Genomic DNA, 19117 nt, shown 5'->3' on the forward strand with positions numbered 1-19117 from the left:
GTAGATAACAGGTCTCTCATAGTTTTTTTTTTTTAAATATAACAGGGGTAGATCTATATGTAACTTAACCGGTCTCTCGTAACTATTTTTATTTTAAAATTGAAAAGGGAGAGACCTCTATGCAACATAACCGGTCTCTCTTAGTTTTTTTTTTAATTATTTTTTTTTTGAAATAAAAAACCGGAGAGACCAGTATGTGAGTTAACCGATCTCCCTTACTCAAAAAAAATTAATACCTCCGTTACATATTAGTTGCAACTTTGGGTATTATTTGTGAGAGATAAAATATTCCAAAGTTGCAACTAATATGTAACGGAGGTAGTAAATGAATGGAACCCTAAGCTAACACTTCACTATGCTAATTCCGCCTCCAACTTTCAATCTCCATCTCCTTCATCTTCCTTTTCCTCTCCTTCTCTCTCCTCCCTTTCCTTTAAACGAATTTCCTTCACCTTCAACTTTCCCAGATCGTCAAATTCAAGATCTCAAAAGAGCGATTAAGGCAATACACACAGAAAATACAGGGGAAAAAAACGTACGTTTTCTCTTAATTGTGTTCTTGAATCTAGTATGCTCTGAAATTCTCCATTGAAGCGGCTTTTCAGCTTTCTCTCCTCCATTGAAGCAGCTTCTAAGGTTTGATTTTTTATATTTTATTTCTATTTTTTTGTTTTGGTTTTTTAATCGTCGAATTCCAATTTTACAATCTAGTGTTAAATCGATGATTTTGTTTGATTTAGGGTTCTTCTAAGGTCGATTGAATATTGAACTATTTGTTATGATTTGATTACTAAGAATTTTAACTTGTAATTTCGTTGCTAGAATTTTGATTTGATTATTGAGTCTGGTTGATAATGTGTTGTATGGTTTTGGTTGTTATATGTTAGAATGGAGTATGAAAATTGAATTTTTATCGCCGGATCTGAGGATTTGAATGTTTGATCAATTTTTTTTTTTCGATTTTTGGATTGTTTTGTTTGTGTTTATTTTCGAATAATTGATTTTGTGGATTTCAGTGAATGTTAGGCTTCTTAATTTCTAAGTTGTTGTGATATGGTGAACAAGTAAATAAATTTCTGTTTGGATTGTTGTCTTGAGGGAAGAAGATGAAGATTGAAATTGAAGAGATATGGGTTTGAACTGCTGGGGTTAGATCGAACGGGGTCGCCGGCGGGGCTGATGGCAGGGGGATTAGGGGAGGGGGTTGTTCAATGGCAGGGGAGGTTTTTTTTTTTGTTTTTTGTTTTTTATCAATGAGTTAATCTTTTTATTTTATTAGTTTATTTTTTCAGTTAAGTTTTCTAAATGAATGTTTAATTTTGTGGTTATTCTCAATTATTATGATTGCTTATTGTGTGCTTTTATCTTTGACAGATATGCTAGTTTTCACACAAGATCTTGAAACAAAGGAGAGAGGAAGAAATTGGAGTACTTAAGAGACATGTTTGACATAATTTTACGCATAGATTACAAGATTTGATGTATTATAATTTTAGTGGAATTTAATTAAAGTTCGTTAAATTTCTTTGTATCATTGTTAAACATTAATGTGGCATTGTTATTCTCTTTTAGTGTTATTGATTTAAATATCGCATAAATCAAATTAAATATGCTATTTTTTTTATTTTAAATGCGACATAAGAGACCTGTTAAGTTAAATAGGCAGTCTCAACTTTCACAAAAAAGAGACTACCTATATTAAATAGGCGGTCTCAATTTTCTAAAAAAAGAGACTCTCTATCTTAGATAAGCGGTCTTAGTTTTCTCAATTTTAAGACCGCCTATATAAAGCAGTCGCTTTGCCAAAGAGACCGCTGAGCTAGAGTCCGCCTCTAAGGCAGTCTCTTTGGCTAATATGGACGGGTCTCTTTGGCTAATTTTGTAGTAGTGTTAGTGGGACCTACTCTCCACTTAATAATTATATTTTTATCGATTTGTGTGTTAAAAATTATTCTATTAAAGGTTTTGGAGGCTATTTTGGCTTTTAAGGGTCCAAATTGAGCTAAGATTTAACAAAAAATAACATAAATACCTTGTTTTGCGTATAAAATATGTAAATACGCAAATCGAGATATTTTTAAATACGCCAAATGAGGTATTTATGTTTTTTTTTTTTGCTAAATTTGAGCACAATTTGGACCTTTTAAGGCCAAAATAGCCCCAAAATTAAACCTTTAACAGAACCATTTTCAATATGCAAATCGATAAAAAATTATCATTAAGTGGTGAGTGGGCTCCACTAACGGAATTTGTTAACGGCAAGGTTACCGTATAGACACTGAATGTATTTTGGGGTTACAATGTCGATTCTCAAAAAGGGGGGCACATCGTAGAAAACGGAAAGTTACATGGTTATAATGTAGAAAAACCCTTCTTTTTTTATTATTAATATCTAATATAAGACATTTATTAGCTTATATGTTAATTTTTTTGCCTTATAAGTCATTCTCCTTCTTCTACTTTGTTCTTTACGCCAGGCTGTCGCCAGCCTTCTCCATCATTCCTCACGCCCAACCTACTCCTTTGTTCCTCCTCTCGCCACCAACAAAAGAAGCACCCAGCCACCATCAAACCACTAGCAACAGCAAACAACCACCCTCCTTCTTCAACTACCAAACCCAAGCTAGCCACTCCCACTCCTTCTCCTTCATACAAATTCTTAAATGGACTTGGTTCACACTAATTTATTGTGAACCATCAATATTATAGACAATATGATTGTTTTATTAATAAAAAAAAAAAAAGTCACTATATTATTATAAAGGTTATTATGTTGAAATAAAGGTTATTATGTTGAAATAAAAGTTAGTGTGACATTATTAAAATTATAAGAAGTTAATTTTCTTAATAAAATTTTAATACAATGGTCAATATGAATAATAAAGATCACTATGTTAAAATTAGGTCACTATTCAATATAATGTCGTACTTTAAGTTCATTATAGCATTAAAGGTCACACAAGTTTTTAAAAAGGTTACTATGTTGTAAATAAGGTTACTATATTAAAATTAGGGGTCACTATGTTGAATATAATGTCAGTTATGTTGTATAAACCTTGGGTTCACAATTATATTATTGTGGACCAGGTCCACGCAAGATTTTCTGTCTCCTTCAGCCACCAAGCCCAAGCCACTCCCACTCCTTCTCCTTCAACCACCGAACCCAAGCCACCACACCCACAAACCACTGAACCCATGCCACCAACCAATCGACCACCAACCCCTTAATTTTTGGCCACCAAACCCGCATCCCCACAACACTCACCTGCAACCACAAATTGTAAATCGCAACAATCAGTTCGACTTCGATCTTCCTGAGCTGCACCTCCCCAAAATCACCCAATTGTAGCACCATCTCCAACCACAAATTGCAAATCGCAACAATTGGTGGTGCGAAATTGCAAATCTCCTCCAAATAAATAGTAAATTGGTGGAAGAAAGAAGAAAGAGGAGAGAGAAAGATTCACTTTTCTGATTTTTAGAGAGAAGAAAAGTAAAACAGAGTAAAATGGAGAATGGCCACACAAACTATTGGGTGCGACTACTCGCACCCAATAGTTTATGTAAAATCTATTAAATGTTAATTATAGTGCTTCATGCTTTGGAGTCTAGTGTAGATTTATTGAGACTTAAATTGCAAAACTAAAGAAAATTAAGTAAAAAGAGTCGAAAATAGTCTAATTTCCGAACAAATTATACTATTTCCGACCTAAACGGTCAAGATTTTATTTTAGAGAAACCCTAGAGAAAAGGAGGAGAGACGAGTGTGTATTTGTTTTTTTTGTTTTTTTTGTAGGAGTACTCTTAAGTTAAGGTTTCTTAGATACTACTTCGTAGTCCGTACCAACAATATGAAATTGTCTTACATTTGTAAGATCGACATATTGTAGTCTAAGAGATAATTATCGATTACATAATCACTTGTTTGAATAAGAAATTCTATTCTGTCAAAAAAATAAAATAAAATTATGTTCTCAACATCTAAATAAGTATATAGTAATTAATATTTTGGTGAAAGGAAACACTTCTTCCCATTTTTTTTTTCAATTTTGTAAAAAAAACATACTTCCTCTGTTATTTTTTATATGGCCTGTCTCTTTTATTACGCTTGTCAATGTAAAACTTTAACGATCACTAACTTTAATTCTACATAAGTAAAAATTATAAAAATTATATATTGTGATAGTACTTATTGAGATGAATTCAAAAAGATCCTACGTGAATATGTTTTTCCTCATATAATATTTACAAAAGACGGTCAAAGGAGCGGTGATAAATAGTGTAAAAGTCAAAACGGGTCATGTACAAAAGAATGAAGGAAGTACAATACAAACTAATTTAACAACAACAACAAATTCCCTATTTGAATAATTGAAAATTGTGGGAACAATAAAAATGTATAGACGAGTATTCATTTTCAATGAAGTGTACAAAGATATCAAAGTTCCATTACTGATGACTTCCCTCTCTGTATAGCACAAATAGCCAAATACACGTTAGACGTAGGCCTTGAATTTTACTTCTTGACTCTAACCTACGTGCCTATTGAATAATTTGTTAGGTACTTTACTCCTAATATCTTCTATCGTAATATAAATATAAATATAATATTAGTTTAAGAATATCATACTATGTTGAATAAAATGTATGGTACAACTTTTTTCCATGTGACATACCATGATACTAATGACTGATTTATATCATAACTAAGCTATCTAATACACCTCGGATTTTTTAGCTCGATGCTCCATTAGCATTTTTTTTTGTTAGTATATGTATTACTTCACGAATTCACAATTATCCGCTCCAAAACTACAATCATCTAAGGTTAACTCTTGAGCCCGTTGGGCGTGAACCTTCCAATTCGTCCGAACCAATACGAAAAACATGGCAATGACACATGAACCTTGTGCCGTTAGCAACCCGAGCCACAAACCTTCGAACCCAAATCCTAACTTAAATCCCAACCATAAAGCCACAGGCATACCCACCAAATAAAAGCTTCCAAGGTTAACAATTGCACCTAATTTGGGCCTAGCAAGCCCCCTTAAAACCCCACATCCTGTAGTTTGTGGGCAATTTCCTAGCTCACAAAGGCCAATTATAGGCAAAACTATTGAAGTTAGTGCTACAATTTCCACATCTTTGGTAAAAAAACTTGCCCATTTTTTTCTTACCATGATTGTAAAAACAAGTGCACAAAATCCAAGTATTAAGCTAAAAAAGAGGCCTATAATCGTTGAAAGTTTTGCTCTTTTTGGTTGGTTTGCACCCAATTCATTTCCCACCCTAGTTGATACACTTAGACTTAGGGATGATGGGAAAATGTACATTAATGCTGTAGTTTGGATCAAAATTCCCATTGATGCAACTGTAGCTTGAGGATTAGACAATAACCCACATAGTAAAATCATGATTTCATACCACCACCATTCTAAGCATACCGAAATACAACTTGGGATTGCTAAGTTGATGAGGGTCTTCCATCCTCGAACACATTCGCTTGTGATTGCACACCAAGTGTTTTTATAGATGCCCGAGAAAATAATGTAAATGATAAGTGATCCTACTAGGTTGAAATTGGTTAACACCCCACTTAAGGCAACCCCTTTTGCTCCAAGGTTAAGGTGTATAACAAGGAAGTAGTTGATGGGCATGTGGAGGAGGATTGCTAGAGAGGCACAACATGTTAGGGGTAGTGTTATGGATTGAGTTCGTAGGTAGATTCGTATTGGATGGAGGAGTGATTGAGCAATGAGGTCAGGAAGAGTGAAAAGAATGTAAGATTGAGCCTCATTAGCAATGTTTTCGTCTTGGTGACAAAAGAGCAAGATTTTTCTCATGTTGAGCCAAAGGAAAGAAATAGGTATTGATGCTAAGAGGAGTAGGAGGATTGTTTTTTGCATGACTAAGCCTAGGAGCTTGTATCTTTTAGCCCCAAAGGCTTGGCCACAAATGGGTTCCATTCCCATGGCAAGGCCAGAGAGAATCGAGTAGCCGGTTATGTTGGCAAACCCTATGGCTAGAGATCCACCGGCTAAGGCAAGATCTCCAATTCGGCCTAGGAAGAGCATGGAAATCATGGAGCGCGAGTAAAGAAGAAGGCCGGTTAAGACTAAAGGAAGTGCTAATCTAGTGATTAACCTTGCTTCATTTAAAGCAAGCATAAGGTGAGTTTGTGAGATTTGATGATGTTCATGTTGCTTTTGTTGGTAAGGTATTGGTGTTTTGTTGGCTAGCAAAGGCTCATGAATTATGTTGGTGGATTCTTTTTCATGAGTTTTAGTTGTGTAGGAAGACATAATGACTTTAGAGGTTGATGGGAAACAAAGAATGGCCTTGTTAGTTGATGGGAAGAATTGGGAGGGAGTCCTATGGTTTTATATGAGTTCTTTTTTGTCTTTTTCCTTTAAAAAAAATCAATTTTATTGTATTTTAAATTGAAGTATCTTGGTGTTTACATTGCCAACGTGGTTAAAAATAAAATCATTTAATCTATAGTACATTAGTGCATCACATCAAATCAGCAACCTCCATTCTCATATAGTCATATATGCACCGTCCCTTTCTCCCTGTCTAGAACATAGACAAGTATCAATGCTCAAACTTGTTCAATATCTTATCATTAAACTATTGGTAATCAAAATTATTCGAGTTGAAAAGGGTTAAAATTTTAAATACGCTATACTGATCATAATGTGAAGCTACAATTAGCTAGGTATTGTACTCTATACTTGAAATACTTTTTTTTTTTTATCTTATTTGACTTTATTTATTCTGAATTTATATTATCCAAACTTACAAGAATGGATTGATTAATCTTAACTTATTTTAGTGTTAAACTCATATGTATACACTTATTAATTAACCCAACAAATTTAAGATAAAAATAAGGTAATAAGAAGAACGGTGAATTGAAAATAAAGTGAGGAGAACATTATTGCCTAAGCCCTATTTGTTCACCTTATCTCCAATTTCTTTAGAAACATATGTTCTAGAGATATAAGTGGATCTTTTACCAAAACGGCTAATTTGATAAAAGTATTTACCAAAACGGCTAATTTTAAATCTAATTCCCAAACTAGTTAATTTATTGACGTGGAAGGAAATTATCAATTTTCTTATTTTTCTTTAAACTGGTTTGGTTCACTTTATTGACTTTTTTTTTTGTTTTATTTTAATTTTCTTAATTTTTTTTTTTTGGAAAATTTAAGCAATATACAAAAATACAAAGTATGCCAACAATGGGAGAAACCTAATAATTTCGATCAAAAATAAAATTAAAAAAGCCCTAATTTTTCATCAAGATCATATCAATCACAAAAATTTGAAATTTCAAGTAGTATTGGTCTATTAAGACTATCGCAGATTATACCACGATAAGGGAAATAAAGTATTGTTCGTCTTTTCCGGAGCAAATAAAATGATATTATGGTCAATCGTTGTATAACTCTAGTTATTTATATATAATCAAGACTTGATTGTTCCTACTTGCTTTCTAAATTTTAGGCTTTTATCTTATTCTAATAGGCCTTTTCTCGCTGTAAGTGCATTAGAAACTTTGGGCCTTTAGACCTTAATACAAAGTATATTTCTATATTTATGTAAAAATGAGTTTTATTTTTTTATTTTTTGTGGATTGGAAGTCCGGATCAATTTTTTTAATGATTGTTTAATTTGTGTAACTTATTAAGAATTGAGAATTGTTGCAAATATATTACTCATTATTCAAAATAATGGGATATTTCAAAATAAGGCATTAGAATTTCTCAAAGAAAAACAAAATTCCAAAATTTTTTTTTAAAAAAAAAAGCTAATTTCTATTTTTTAATAAAACAAAATAAAAAAAAACCATAATGTGAACCAAATTGGTTTAAAGGAATATAAGAAATAGATAAATTCCTTGCTAGTTAATAAATTAGCTACTTTGGGAATTAAAATTTATAATTAGCCGTTTTGGTAAATAATTTTGCAAAATTAGCCATTATGGTAAAAGATCCGATATAAGTTCGTGTTAATTCTCATAAGTGTTAAAAATAGCTACGCAAGCACTATTTAAGTAAAATAAGGTCTAATAAAATCTTGTAACTTGAGATGATGGGTCCAAATGAGTTTAATTAAGTTTAAACTTAAAACACAATAAAGTGGAACATTTGGTCGTTATCACTTATTACTGATTAGATCGAACAAAATAAGTTCATATTAGATTAGAAAAAGTAATTTAAGATAACATTTTATCATTTAATTTGCGATTTCTTATCACCAAATATCTTATTTCCATAATTTACAAAATATGAATATTGTGTATTTAGAAAATGCACATTAGTACAAATCTAATAAAACCTCATTTGATATTTTTTTTTTCCTATTATCCTTTTTTTGTTGGGTGGCCATGCTAGATTACTTTGATCGTATTTTGCACTAAATTTCAACAAAACGCAATATATTCCTAACACATAGTCAAAAAAAATTAGAAGTTTCTCTTTACCAACAAAGAAATCAAAGGTAATCCAAAAAATTTACCATGGAAAACAAAGTACTTGAATCTAGAAGAAACTCATAGGATTTGAAAAGTGTTGGGAAGACAAGATACACAAAGCTCGGAAGTCGTTATCTAGTTGACTTGTATAGTTTGAAGGTTCTATTAAAATGACAATATTGCCCCTACCTAAATGGTGAAATTTCTAAAGATTTTAGCCTTCATGTTGAAGGACCACTATTGGGTAAAGCATTCTTGTGAATCTTTTCTTGTTGCATGGGACATTTGTGTAATGGTATGTCATGTTTCATGCTGATATACGTAAGTTGTTATAAGAAACTTTTAATCTTCACAGTAAAGTGGTTGAATTATTTGAAAGGGGAGATTAATTAGTATCTTGGTCAACTTTGACAAATGAGACTAATTAAGAGAGGAGGATAAATCGTGTGATCGTTGCATGGGATTTTGATTTTTCAAATAAAATTAATGAATATGCATGAATTAAATTATTCTAACGTGTCTAAAGCTCTTGGAAAAATTGAGATTGACATTTAATTTGTTTTGTAGTAGCTAGGTTTATTTGGGAAACTTTTTTTTATTTTTTTTGACAGGCAAAAAAATCTACTCTAGTACTTTACCATGCATGTATCTAGGTGAGTTTTATTATCTTGTTGCAGGAAGGAAAGATAGCACATTGATTATTAGATGTAACAATGCCCACCAAACTACTTGCACTAGTAATGAACTATTGTTAAATTCTTAGTAATGACTAGCAATAATATAGTATAATATTGATACATATTTTACAAATTACACCTAAAACTACTAAGGTAACTCAATATGATATAATTAGTCCCAACTCACATCACAATTAATTTACTAACAAATTACGGGCATGTTCGGCAAAATATAGCTGTGAAGCTAGCTGTAGCTGTGAAGGTAGCTGTGAGGTGTGAATTTAGCTGTTAGCTGTCAACAAGCTGTTAGTTGTGAAGATAAATAATTTAGATATGAGTGTTCGGTAAAGTAGCGATTGACTAGCTGTTACATATAAAAATCAACATTTTATTTTTAAAACTATAGATTAAATTTTCAACAGCTACCTCAAAAGCTACCTCCAATCAAAAGCTAATCTTTCTAACTTTTCATAAAAGCTACCTCTACCACTAAAAGCGACCCTAACCACTACTTTGCCAAACACTCACATTTTTTATCAAGTAGTGATTTGACTTGGTCAAACCACTAAAAACTACCTAAAAGCTACTTAAAAGCTAACGCCTAACACACCCTACATATATACTATCTAAACAAGGGTTTTTTAGTACACCAAAACTAGGGGTCAAGTAAGGGTGGAGTTTATAAGAAGCTTACCTCAAATATATTTGCATGAGAGGGAAGATATGTATGGACAATTGGACCCCCACCTCTCCAATTAAAATATGGGTGTATAGTATTTCAACAAAGATATTGGAATCAAGTGTGGGCTAATGGGTCATCCTATCTATGGGTTTGATATTCAACCCTATATATGTAATACTAGTAATTATTCAACATATATATACTCTATAATTTTATTTTAATTTTGAAACATATATATCTATACTCTATATATGCTAAACTAAAATTAAACTTTTATTTTGGGATACTTTTTCTTCTTAAATTTTACCTACCTATCTTTTCGATTCATTTTAGTTAGTCTTTTTTTTAAAAAAAAAATAATAAAATAAAATTATATTTCCTTAGAAATATTTATGACAAAACTATAACCTATAAATTGGGTTCATTTGGCATCACTGTGGTTTTCTGTTTTTTTAGTTGGATGTATGTCATTTTCTTAAATGAATGTTACGAAATTTTATGGAGTAAAAGCATACCTTTGACATTAACTACAGTTGTACTTGTACATAACATATTCATATTTCATATGTATTTTACAGGTTGGATAGGACAACTACTCGTAATTAAAAATATTATAAACTAATGCATTGTATGTGACAAAAATTAGTCCCTTTATATTCTTATAAGTAGAATTATGTTTTAACTTTTTTGCATTACTAGGGATTTTTACACGCGCGATACGCTTAATATGGCTAGCCTTTGAGGAGAATTATTATAGGTGACCTTTACGCCTTATGCATTTTGTATGGTATTTTATTAAATCTATTTACATGATATTTTTAAGTACTTATTACTAACTTAAACAAGTCATCATACAATATATACTTCGTAATTTTTGTACCCGTATATATTTAAATTAATTTTACATATTTTAAATCAAATAGTGTTTATAATCCAAATAGAAAAAACTAAATAAAAAAAAAATAGAGAGACTAAAGGATGCTTTAAATATTGAAATAAACAAAAATAATTAATCAATTTTGGTGATTCAATAGAGACAACTTTAATGCTTTTGAATTCAGTGGGGGTAAATATGTAAAAGAATATTTTAAGGGATATAAATGTCCATGTACTTTTCGTAGTATATAATAAGGTAGGAATAAGGATTCACTTAATCTACCTTGATTAATATCAGCAATCTTGCTAACGAGCGCCCTAGGGCGTTAAATAAGGATAAATTATATTGGTTGAAATGGTATTAAGTTAGGAATTCATGACAAAATCACGCGTTGTTCGGTGTAATTAATGTTAATTTTACTCTAATATTTGTACTTTAATTATCTTATCTAACGCCCCGGGGGCGCTCATTAGCTTTTGCCTAGTATTAGTGATCTAATAAGAAAAAATATAGTCGATCTTATGAATATTAATTGAAACCGTCTCAATAAATACTTTATTAATATTCAATTATTACAATATTTACTTATTAATAATTAATAATTTTATTAGTTAAGACTTTAAATTCATATATGTTTACAAGAAAAACCTTTTACATAGTTACATTGCATAAAGTTAAGCTAGGTAGAGTGAAGCCACATAGCGTACATTGGATACAACAATATATAGAATCGGAAGAAAATCACAATATATTTTTATGGATGATAAAATTGGTCGGTTATAATAATTTACAAATTAAAATGTTGGTATTCTATGAGCAGCTAATCATTTGCCATTGTCTTCTGAACCTTAATGTAAAACATCTTTCACAACAACAGAGGAATTAGTCAGTTTACAGACCTAGGAAACAGGTGGATAAGCCAAGAGATATTGTTAACATCTTTCTTTAATTGTTTTCATATGAGATTTTAGGAATTTTTGTATTTTCATATGACAATAGATATGTTTAAATATTGCTAAAATTAGAAGATAAGTTTTGGGACCATTAGATTTTTTTTTTTTAGCTACAGAGGTTGGGGCGAGAATCGATCTCAAGATCTCCTACGTATTATTATGTAGGAGTTGATATTGATTGTAATCTACATTAAAGATGATGTAAATTTAAAAGACATGAGCTGACATTTTAATTTCATTATTATGTAGGAGCCGATATTGATTGTAATTTACATTAAAAATTATGGTAATTTAAAAGACATGGGCTGGCATTTTAATTTCATTTAAATCAAATTCTTATTTACGGATGAAATTCATTGCAAATGACTGACTGTGATATTGTAATTTACAGTAATAATTATATATTGACAAAAGGTGTATAAATTTTCACCTGATGTTAACTAACATAGTAGATCGATAATACTTTAGAAAGTGATGTCCAAGATAGCAAGACAGAGAAGCAAATTTCATGTATGTATATCATTACCCTTGCTTTATGCTTCTCAAAACACACCAAAACAAAATAGATGATAGAGATCGATGCGTTTAATATTTTGTCAATCAGTAATAGTAATACTGTGATAGAGATCGATGCGTTTAATGTTTTATGTTTTAATAGAGATTGAAAAGAAATAATTTGATAAATGAAAGTAAAACATTTCTAAGCTAGTTGGAAATTAAAGCCAATCACCTTTGAGGATCTTCCTCCATTTTAGCTCAATTTCAAAAGGCTTATAGAGTGTGGACACTAACCTAAAAACTAAAAAAACAGACCATGATATGGGGACCTCAGTTATACAATTAAGGTGTGATTTAGACCTCACATGGCTCATTGCTAGACTCGATCATAGCAATTATGTTGAATGTCGATAAATAAAAATTGGGTATTATCTAACTCAAACAATATGTCAAAAAATTACGCCGAATATTACTAATATAGTGCATGGTAAATGCCACCATTGACTCATTTGTTTTACCATGCAAAGTTTGTAGTACAAAGGATCTTCATTGGAAGTATGTTGTACTACAATGCATGTGTACAAAAACTACAAGTATTTTATATTATTTTTGGTGCACTCAAGTATATTATATTATGATTAGTGTTAAGGTTTACTTGATCCTACCTTGAATCTTGTGCATAATATGGCTATAATCGAACCATGTTCATTAATCTATTTACCACTTGTATATTAAGTAACAAATACGGAGTAGTGACTAGTAGATTTACACAATATTTTCGTTAGAGTGGTTACTTGGATATAGTATTCAATTAACGGTCTGGACGATATCCTGATTTGCTCAATGGTCTACATTGATCAAATGATGGACAATTGGACATAGACAGCTTAAATCTAATCTACAGTACTTCATTTGTTTAGTTTAAGTTGCAATAATTTGACTAAAACAGGAAAGCCCCGTTTAATCATTGAGATAAACAAAAATTGTTTATCACATGACATTTTGGTAAATAAATCAATAACTTTATCTTGCTATCATCACCGTGGATTCCTCTTTTATTGAAAAAGGTACTCATTAATTTATTTACGAAAATAACATGTGATAAACAATAATTGTAAATCTGGAAGATGAACTTGTATTTACGCCTAAAATACTCTTACCGTTTTAATCAAATTGTAGCAACTAAAAGTAAATTTGGGAAATACTCCGTCCTATAATATATTTCTTGTTTTGTATTATGAAATTTTGCGTGTCCCAAAATATTGTTCCACTAGCATAGTGTCCGTGCGATGCACGGTTTATAAATCAAATTATTAAACCCGTAGGAAAAATAAAAATAAAAACAAAGGTAATTCATTTAATATTAAAGGACTTGTACTAATGGTCAATAAAAAAAAATTAAAGGAACGTTATTTGAATAGTATTTTATGTTATTTGAATTTCTTTTAATTTTTTATAATGTTATTTTATTAATTGAAAAATAATTGAATAATACTCCACATAGTTATATAAGAAGTGGACTAATTTATTTATATCTCCCGTTGAGAAAAAACTAAAATTGTTATCATACCATCCGCATTAGTAGCTACAATCAATCTAATATATACATGTTTTATTCACCCGTCGCACTCATAAAATCTATAGACACAATTATAACCTTATATTTGACCTACCAGAACATATATTTTCCTAAGTTAAGCATTTTGCAAAAAACTATATATTATATAATAGTCATATATATAACCAACAGCTGATTAAATATAGTATACGACACAAATACTTCGTATATAGGTATGGATACTGATAATTTTATATAAATAAAATATACGGAGTATATATTACTAAGATTTATCTCTACCTTAATTATAAAAAGGTTAACAAAACTCTTATAATAGTGCATGGACATTTATATATCTAAAAATGTTCTTTTTACATATATTTTCCCCCATTTAATTTTAAATGCCTTAAAATTGTCTCTTGAATTCCCTAAATTGATTTAAAAGGTTATGTTTATTTCAATATTTAAAGCCATTTACTATTTTCACTTCCGTTTGTTTTAATTTTTCTATTTAGAATTTATTAGAATATTAGGTTTCAAGATCGAAGTCAATATCTTTTTACTGTACAATCACTAAATAAAAGTCGTTCAACTAAAGTTTTGGACATTGCATAGCTACACAACATCCAACACATTTAATGATTACATGCAAATAATTTTAATAAAACTACGCATTCGATATAAGTTATTAAACAATTTAACTATATATACATTTTGATAGGTTTATATCTTTCATATTAACAAAAATTTACAAATGTTATTATCATATTTTGCAAAAAAAAAAAAAAAAAAAAAGACTTTGGAGTTTTGTATAATATAGATAAAGGATAAGTTAATTCCCGTCATATATGCATTGAGTTTTGGGTGTTCTATCCGGTTCACCCTTTGGGCTAATCCAAATTTGAGGATCAGTTCTAGGTTATTAGGTTCCACTCCCCTTCCGATTGTTGTTGCAGGGGAGCACACAGGTCCTCCCTACCAAGTGTAGTCTCAATCACCACTAGACCAACAACCAATTGGTGTAATGGTTATTGGGACTACACTTGGTATGGAGGACACGTGTTATAAAATATTATATTATATACATATACTTTTTTATATTATAAAAAATATTATATTATATACACATACTATTATAGTTAAAAGTATTATTATGTATAAAACAACATAAATTATTGCACATGATTGTGGTATATCTAGTATAGTACATGAGCAATGCACGATTTTTAAATCAAAATGATAGTTTTTCTAAAAAAAATTCATAAGTAATAGCATTGTTAGTACGAATATTACAATTTAAAACATGAGTAATAATAGTTATAATACATTTTATATCTATCCCTTTTGCGTCAAATGTCTAATTCAATTTAAATTTTATTCTTCTTGTTTAGATTGGTTATTGGTTCAGTTTTTTTTTATTATTTTATTTTTATGCAAAAAAACCAAAAGGTCATTGTAAAAGACATTATATAGAAATGAAAGGCCGATTAAAATTAAATTTATATTCAAGATTATGTATTTTTTTCAAAGACAACATTTCGGCTCAGCATTCAGTATTTGTCAAGGAGTACAACAAATGATAAAAGTAATTTTTACACTATTTTGTATCTTTATTAAAAAAACTTTTGTATTCATCCGATTACTTAAATTGAATTTAGGATAACTTGTAGACTATTTTGGGTAACTTTTATCAATAAAGAATAAATAACTTTCATTCATTACAGGGTAGCTTTTATAATAGGTGCACAATATTTTATTGTACCTGATTTTTTTAAAATGTTTGTATTGATTTCATAATTGACGTCAAACTAAATATTATAGATTTTATTTAATTTTCATAAAAAAAAAACAATATTAGCCTTTCAAAATACTAAATATTTATTTCCTTAATTATGCCACTTTAATCATATTGCTTCAAATTAGTTATTATTCTTTAACTTAACTATAAATAAAGACTATTTTGGGTAACTTTTATCAATAAAGCATAAATAACTTTCATTCATTACAGGGTAGCTTTTATAATAGGTGCACAATATTTTATTGTACATCTGATTTTTTTAAAATGTTTGTATTGATTTCATAATCGACGTCAAACTAAATATTATCGATTTTATTTAATTTTCATTAAAAAAAACAATATTAGCGTTTCAAAATACGAAATATTTGTTTCCTTAATTATGCCACTTTAATCATATTGCTTCAAATTAGTTATTATTCTTTAACTTAACTATAAATAAAGATTGGAAAGATTTTATGGATTATTTGTAGTATTGGAAAGTACGTATATATTTATTATAAAAAATTAAATCAATATTTTTGTTAGGAAATCATGAAAATCTTATGCATGTATAGAAACTTGTTGTTATTGTTTGAAGTTTAACAAAAATAACTATGCTTGAATATGTAAACAGTAATTATATAGATATATTTTATACATAAGATAAGCCAATGAGAGAGTGACATTTGTCATCCTCACATTGAGGCGCTTGTCTTTTATTATAATATATATATTTCTTTTATTTCATTTTTTAGGTAACTTAAAATAATGGTCAAAATTCAAAATACCCCTACTTTTATATGGGTAATGTTATACGTAGCCCTAAGGGTTTTATATAAGCATTAAATAAACTCTTGAAATTTGTATAAAATTAGGAATTTATGACAAAAAACACGCGTAAATCAGTGTAATTAGTGTTTATATTTTTATACGGAGTAATTTCTTAATTTTTTTACTATTTTCAGGTGTAAATTTAATGCTTATATTAGCCGTAAGGGCTATGTATAACATTTTCCCTTTTATAATTCTCATACAAATTACCTTTACATTTATCCCGGTAATTTTTGCCCCTGCATATTAAATGCTTTTTGGAATTTTCCACTATATTCATTATTGCTATTGCAATATATATGGGTCTTTAATGTACATTTATTGATTTTTATAGACTTTTATACACTTATCCGATCCAATTTCTTAATTCTTGTGAAATATGAGAAGCGAAAACTATATTATGAAATGAATGGAATAATTTATTAAAATAAAAATGTATTTCATGTAACACCCTTGTATAATGCGAAGACTTATAAATAACATCAATATAACCACCATTCTAATATGATACTTCGTATTAATGATTGATAATGTTTCAAAATAAAAGATGATAAAGTTGTATGAATCTATATTATTATTAAAATATAAAATATTACAGTATAATATTATGATAATGACATGTGTTATCTTTATGTCAATATATCATTGATCCTCGTAATTTCATAGATGATTGTCATGTTTAATTTACTTAAGTGAAAATTCACCTCACTTTATACTCTATTCAAGTAATTCAACCAATATGATGTTCTTTTGTCAAAAAAAAAAAAAAATGTGGGACACACCCTCACCATTGTTTTCTGTTTATAATCACTAAAGTAATGGGTTTGATTGATCGTGGATCAATTCAAGCAAGGCCCAAGACATGTAAGCTCAGCATAAACATGACCAACAACCCATCTTAAGTAGCACCTTCCTTTCTAGAATCCACTTGGAAAGAGAAACTTTTGAAATTCAACTACACTTGGAAATAATTCATTTCCTCTGTTCCAATAATATTGTTATAAGGATAAAATTACGCATTTTAAATCACATTTTATATGTTGAATATCTATAGTTGTATAAGAGTAAAAATTATAAAAAAGTTGATATTGGGAAAATATTTTATGAGACGAATCTAACAAGAGTACGCATTATTATATTTTGCTTAACATACACATCATATTATATGGTCAAACAAGAGTGATGAATAGTGAAAAATCTCATTGTTGCAATGTTATTGGAACGAAGGAAGTAATAGAATAAGAAAAAGAACTTTCAAATTTCAATCTCCAGAAGAAGCAAATTAATGGGAAGAATTTGAAAGGAACCTTAATAAAAGACTTTGCTTAGTTGCATTTCAAACAAACATACCGTACAACAAACGTTAATTTTTTGTCTTTGCAAAACAAGTAAAATGTCATTACAATTAAGAAAGTGATGTGAAAAATAGTGTATGGGCCACAACATTCTAGACATTATAAGAGTATGTACTTGTGACTTTATGATGAGTTATCTAACATTTAGCATCTAGTGAACCAAATTTGTTGAATAGGAGCTATATTTGCTAATTCTAAATTATGTATTGACATTACTAGTCAATGAATAACTAAAACTTTTATACTTGAGCAATTCTTATAGCTAGAAGTAGTCCATTCTTGACCATTTCTAATCTATGACTACCTTTTTTTCACTTTCCAATCTAACTTTGGAACTAGTTAGATGAATGATGATCATGGGTCGCGCTTTGGTTTTAAAAAAAAAAAAAAAAAGAAAGAAAGAAAGAAAAAGTGGCTGATTTCAGGCCAAGACTTCAAGCCAAAAAGCCATGTCAAAACCGCTATTTTTTGTTTTTAAAAAAAAACCTAATGGGCTATTTGGGCCAAAGTTAGGTCAAACCTATATTTTTTAACTAAAGTTGTAATTTTGGGCCACCCAAAACTTAAATGAAACAAGACAGGCCCAAACTTCCGACCAAAAAATCTTCCCAAACCTGACATTTTTCGAGGAGGACTAACTTTGATCGGAGCTACTAGAATGGATAGGTTGTTACTATTTGACTACATGTGCATACTCACAAGTCATAATAACATCATAAATGACTAAATGAGCATCCTACCTCCTACTTCCTATCCCTTTCCCTTGAAGCTAACGTAGCTAAATTACAATGAGAGCAAATAATTACCTCAAAGTCTTGATAATCTGGGCATATCTGGCTCTATAATCTATACTATAGGCAAACAAAGGCAAAAAATTATAATTCTTATACTTCCTCCGTTCTTTTTTACTTGGCCCGCTTTGACTTTTACACTATTCACCACCTCTCCTTTGGCCGTCTTTTGTGAATGATATGTAAGGAAAATTATATTCATATGCTATCTTTTTTAATTCGTCTCAATAAGTACTATCGTATATACAACTTTTATAATTTTTACTTATGAAGAATTAAAGTTATTGATCGTTAAAGATTTGCATTGGCAAGCGTGATAAAAGAAACAGGTCAAGTAAAAAAGAACAGAGGAAGTATATTGGAAAACTCCTCGCATAGAAGTTAAAATCCTAAAGAAGGGGCTTTCATATGACTTAGAGCTACACAATTATTTGGAAAACGTACATTATAATTCATATAAACTATTCCTATATTATAATTGTTGGCAAAAAATGTTACACGAAAACGTACATTATATTTCGTATGTGTTGGAAAACTATTCGTATAAGTTGCACAATTACTGTTTGGTGGATTTGGAAGTGGATAAAAAAACATTGTCTTTAATCATGCGCAATATAATCCAATTTTGAAAACTTAAAG

The 19117-nt window shown here is 29.8% G+C and overlaps 1 protein-coding gene and 1 long non-coding RNA gene across 2 annotated transcripts; one reads left to right on the forward strand and one right to left on the reverse strand.

Annotated features, from left to right (window-relative positions):
• Window positions 1–304: 304 nt before the first annotated feature.
• On the forward strand, window positions 305–1571 carry LOC110702503. The gene is made up of 2 exons (XR_002507469.1): window positions 305–636; window positions 1375–1571. It is a non-coding gene; the product is annotated as an uncharacterized LOC110702503 (long non-coding RNA).
• A 2677-nt stretch (window positions 1572–4248) lies between these two features.
• Window positions 4249–6490, reverse strand: LOC110702504 (protein DETOXIFICATION 49-like). The gene has a single exon (XM_021880224.1). The coding sequence runs from the start codon at window positions 6300–6302 to the stop codon at window positions 4779–4781; it is 1524 nt and encodes a 507-aa protein (XP_021735916.1). The 5' UTR covers window positions 6303–6490; the 3' UTR covers window positions 4249–4778.
• Between the last annotated feature and the right edge of the window lie 12627 nt (window positions 6491–19117).

The sequence above is a fragment of the Chenopodium quinoa genome, unplaced genomic scaffold (genome assembly GCF_001683475.1).
Source record: "Chenopodium quinoa cultivar QQ74 unplaced genomic scaffold, ASM168347v1, whole genome shotgun sequence".
Lineage (NCBI taxonomy): Eukaryota > Viridiplantae > Streptophyta > Magnoliopsida > Caryophyllales > Amaranthaceae > Chenopodium > Chenopodium quinoa.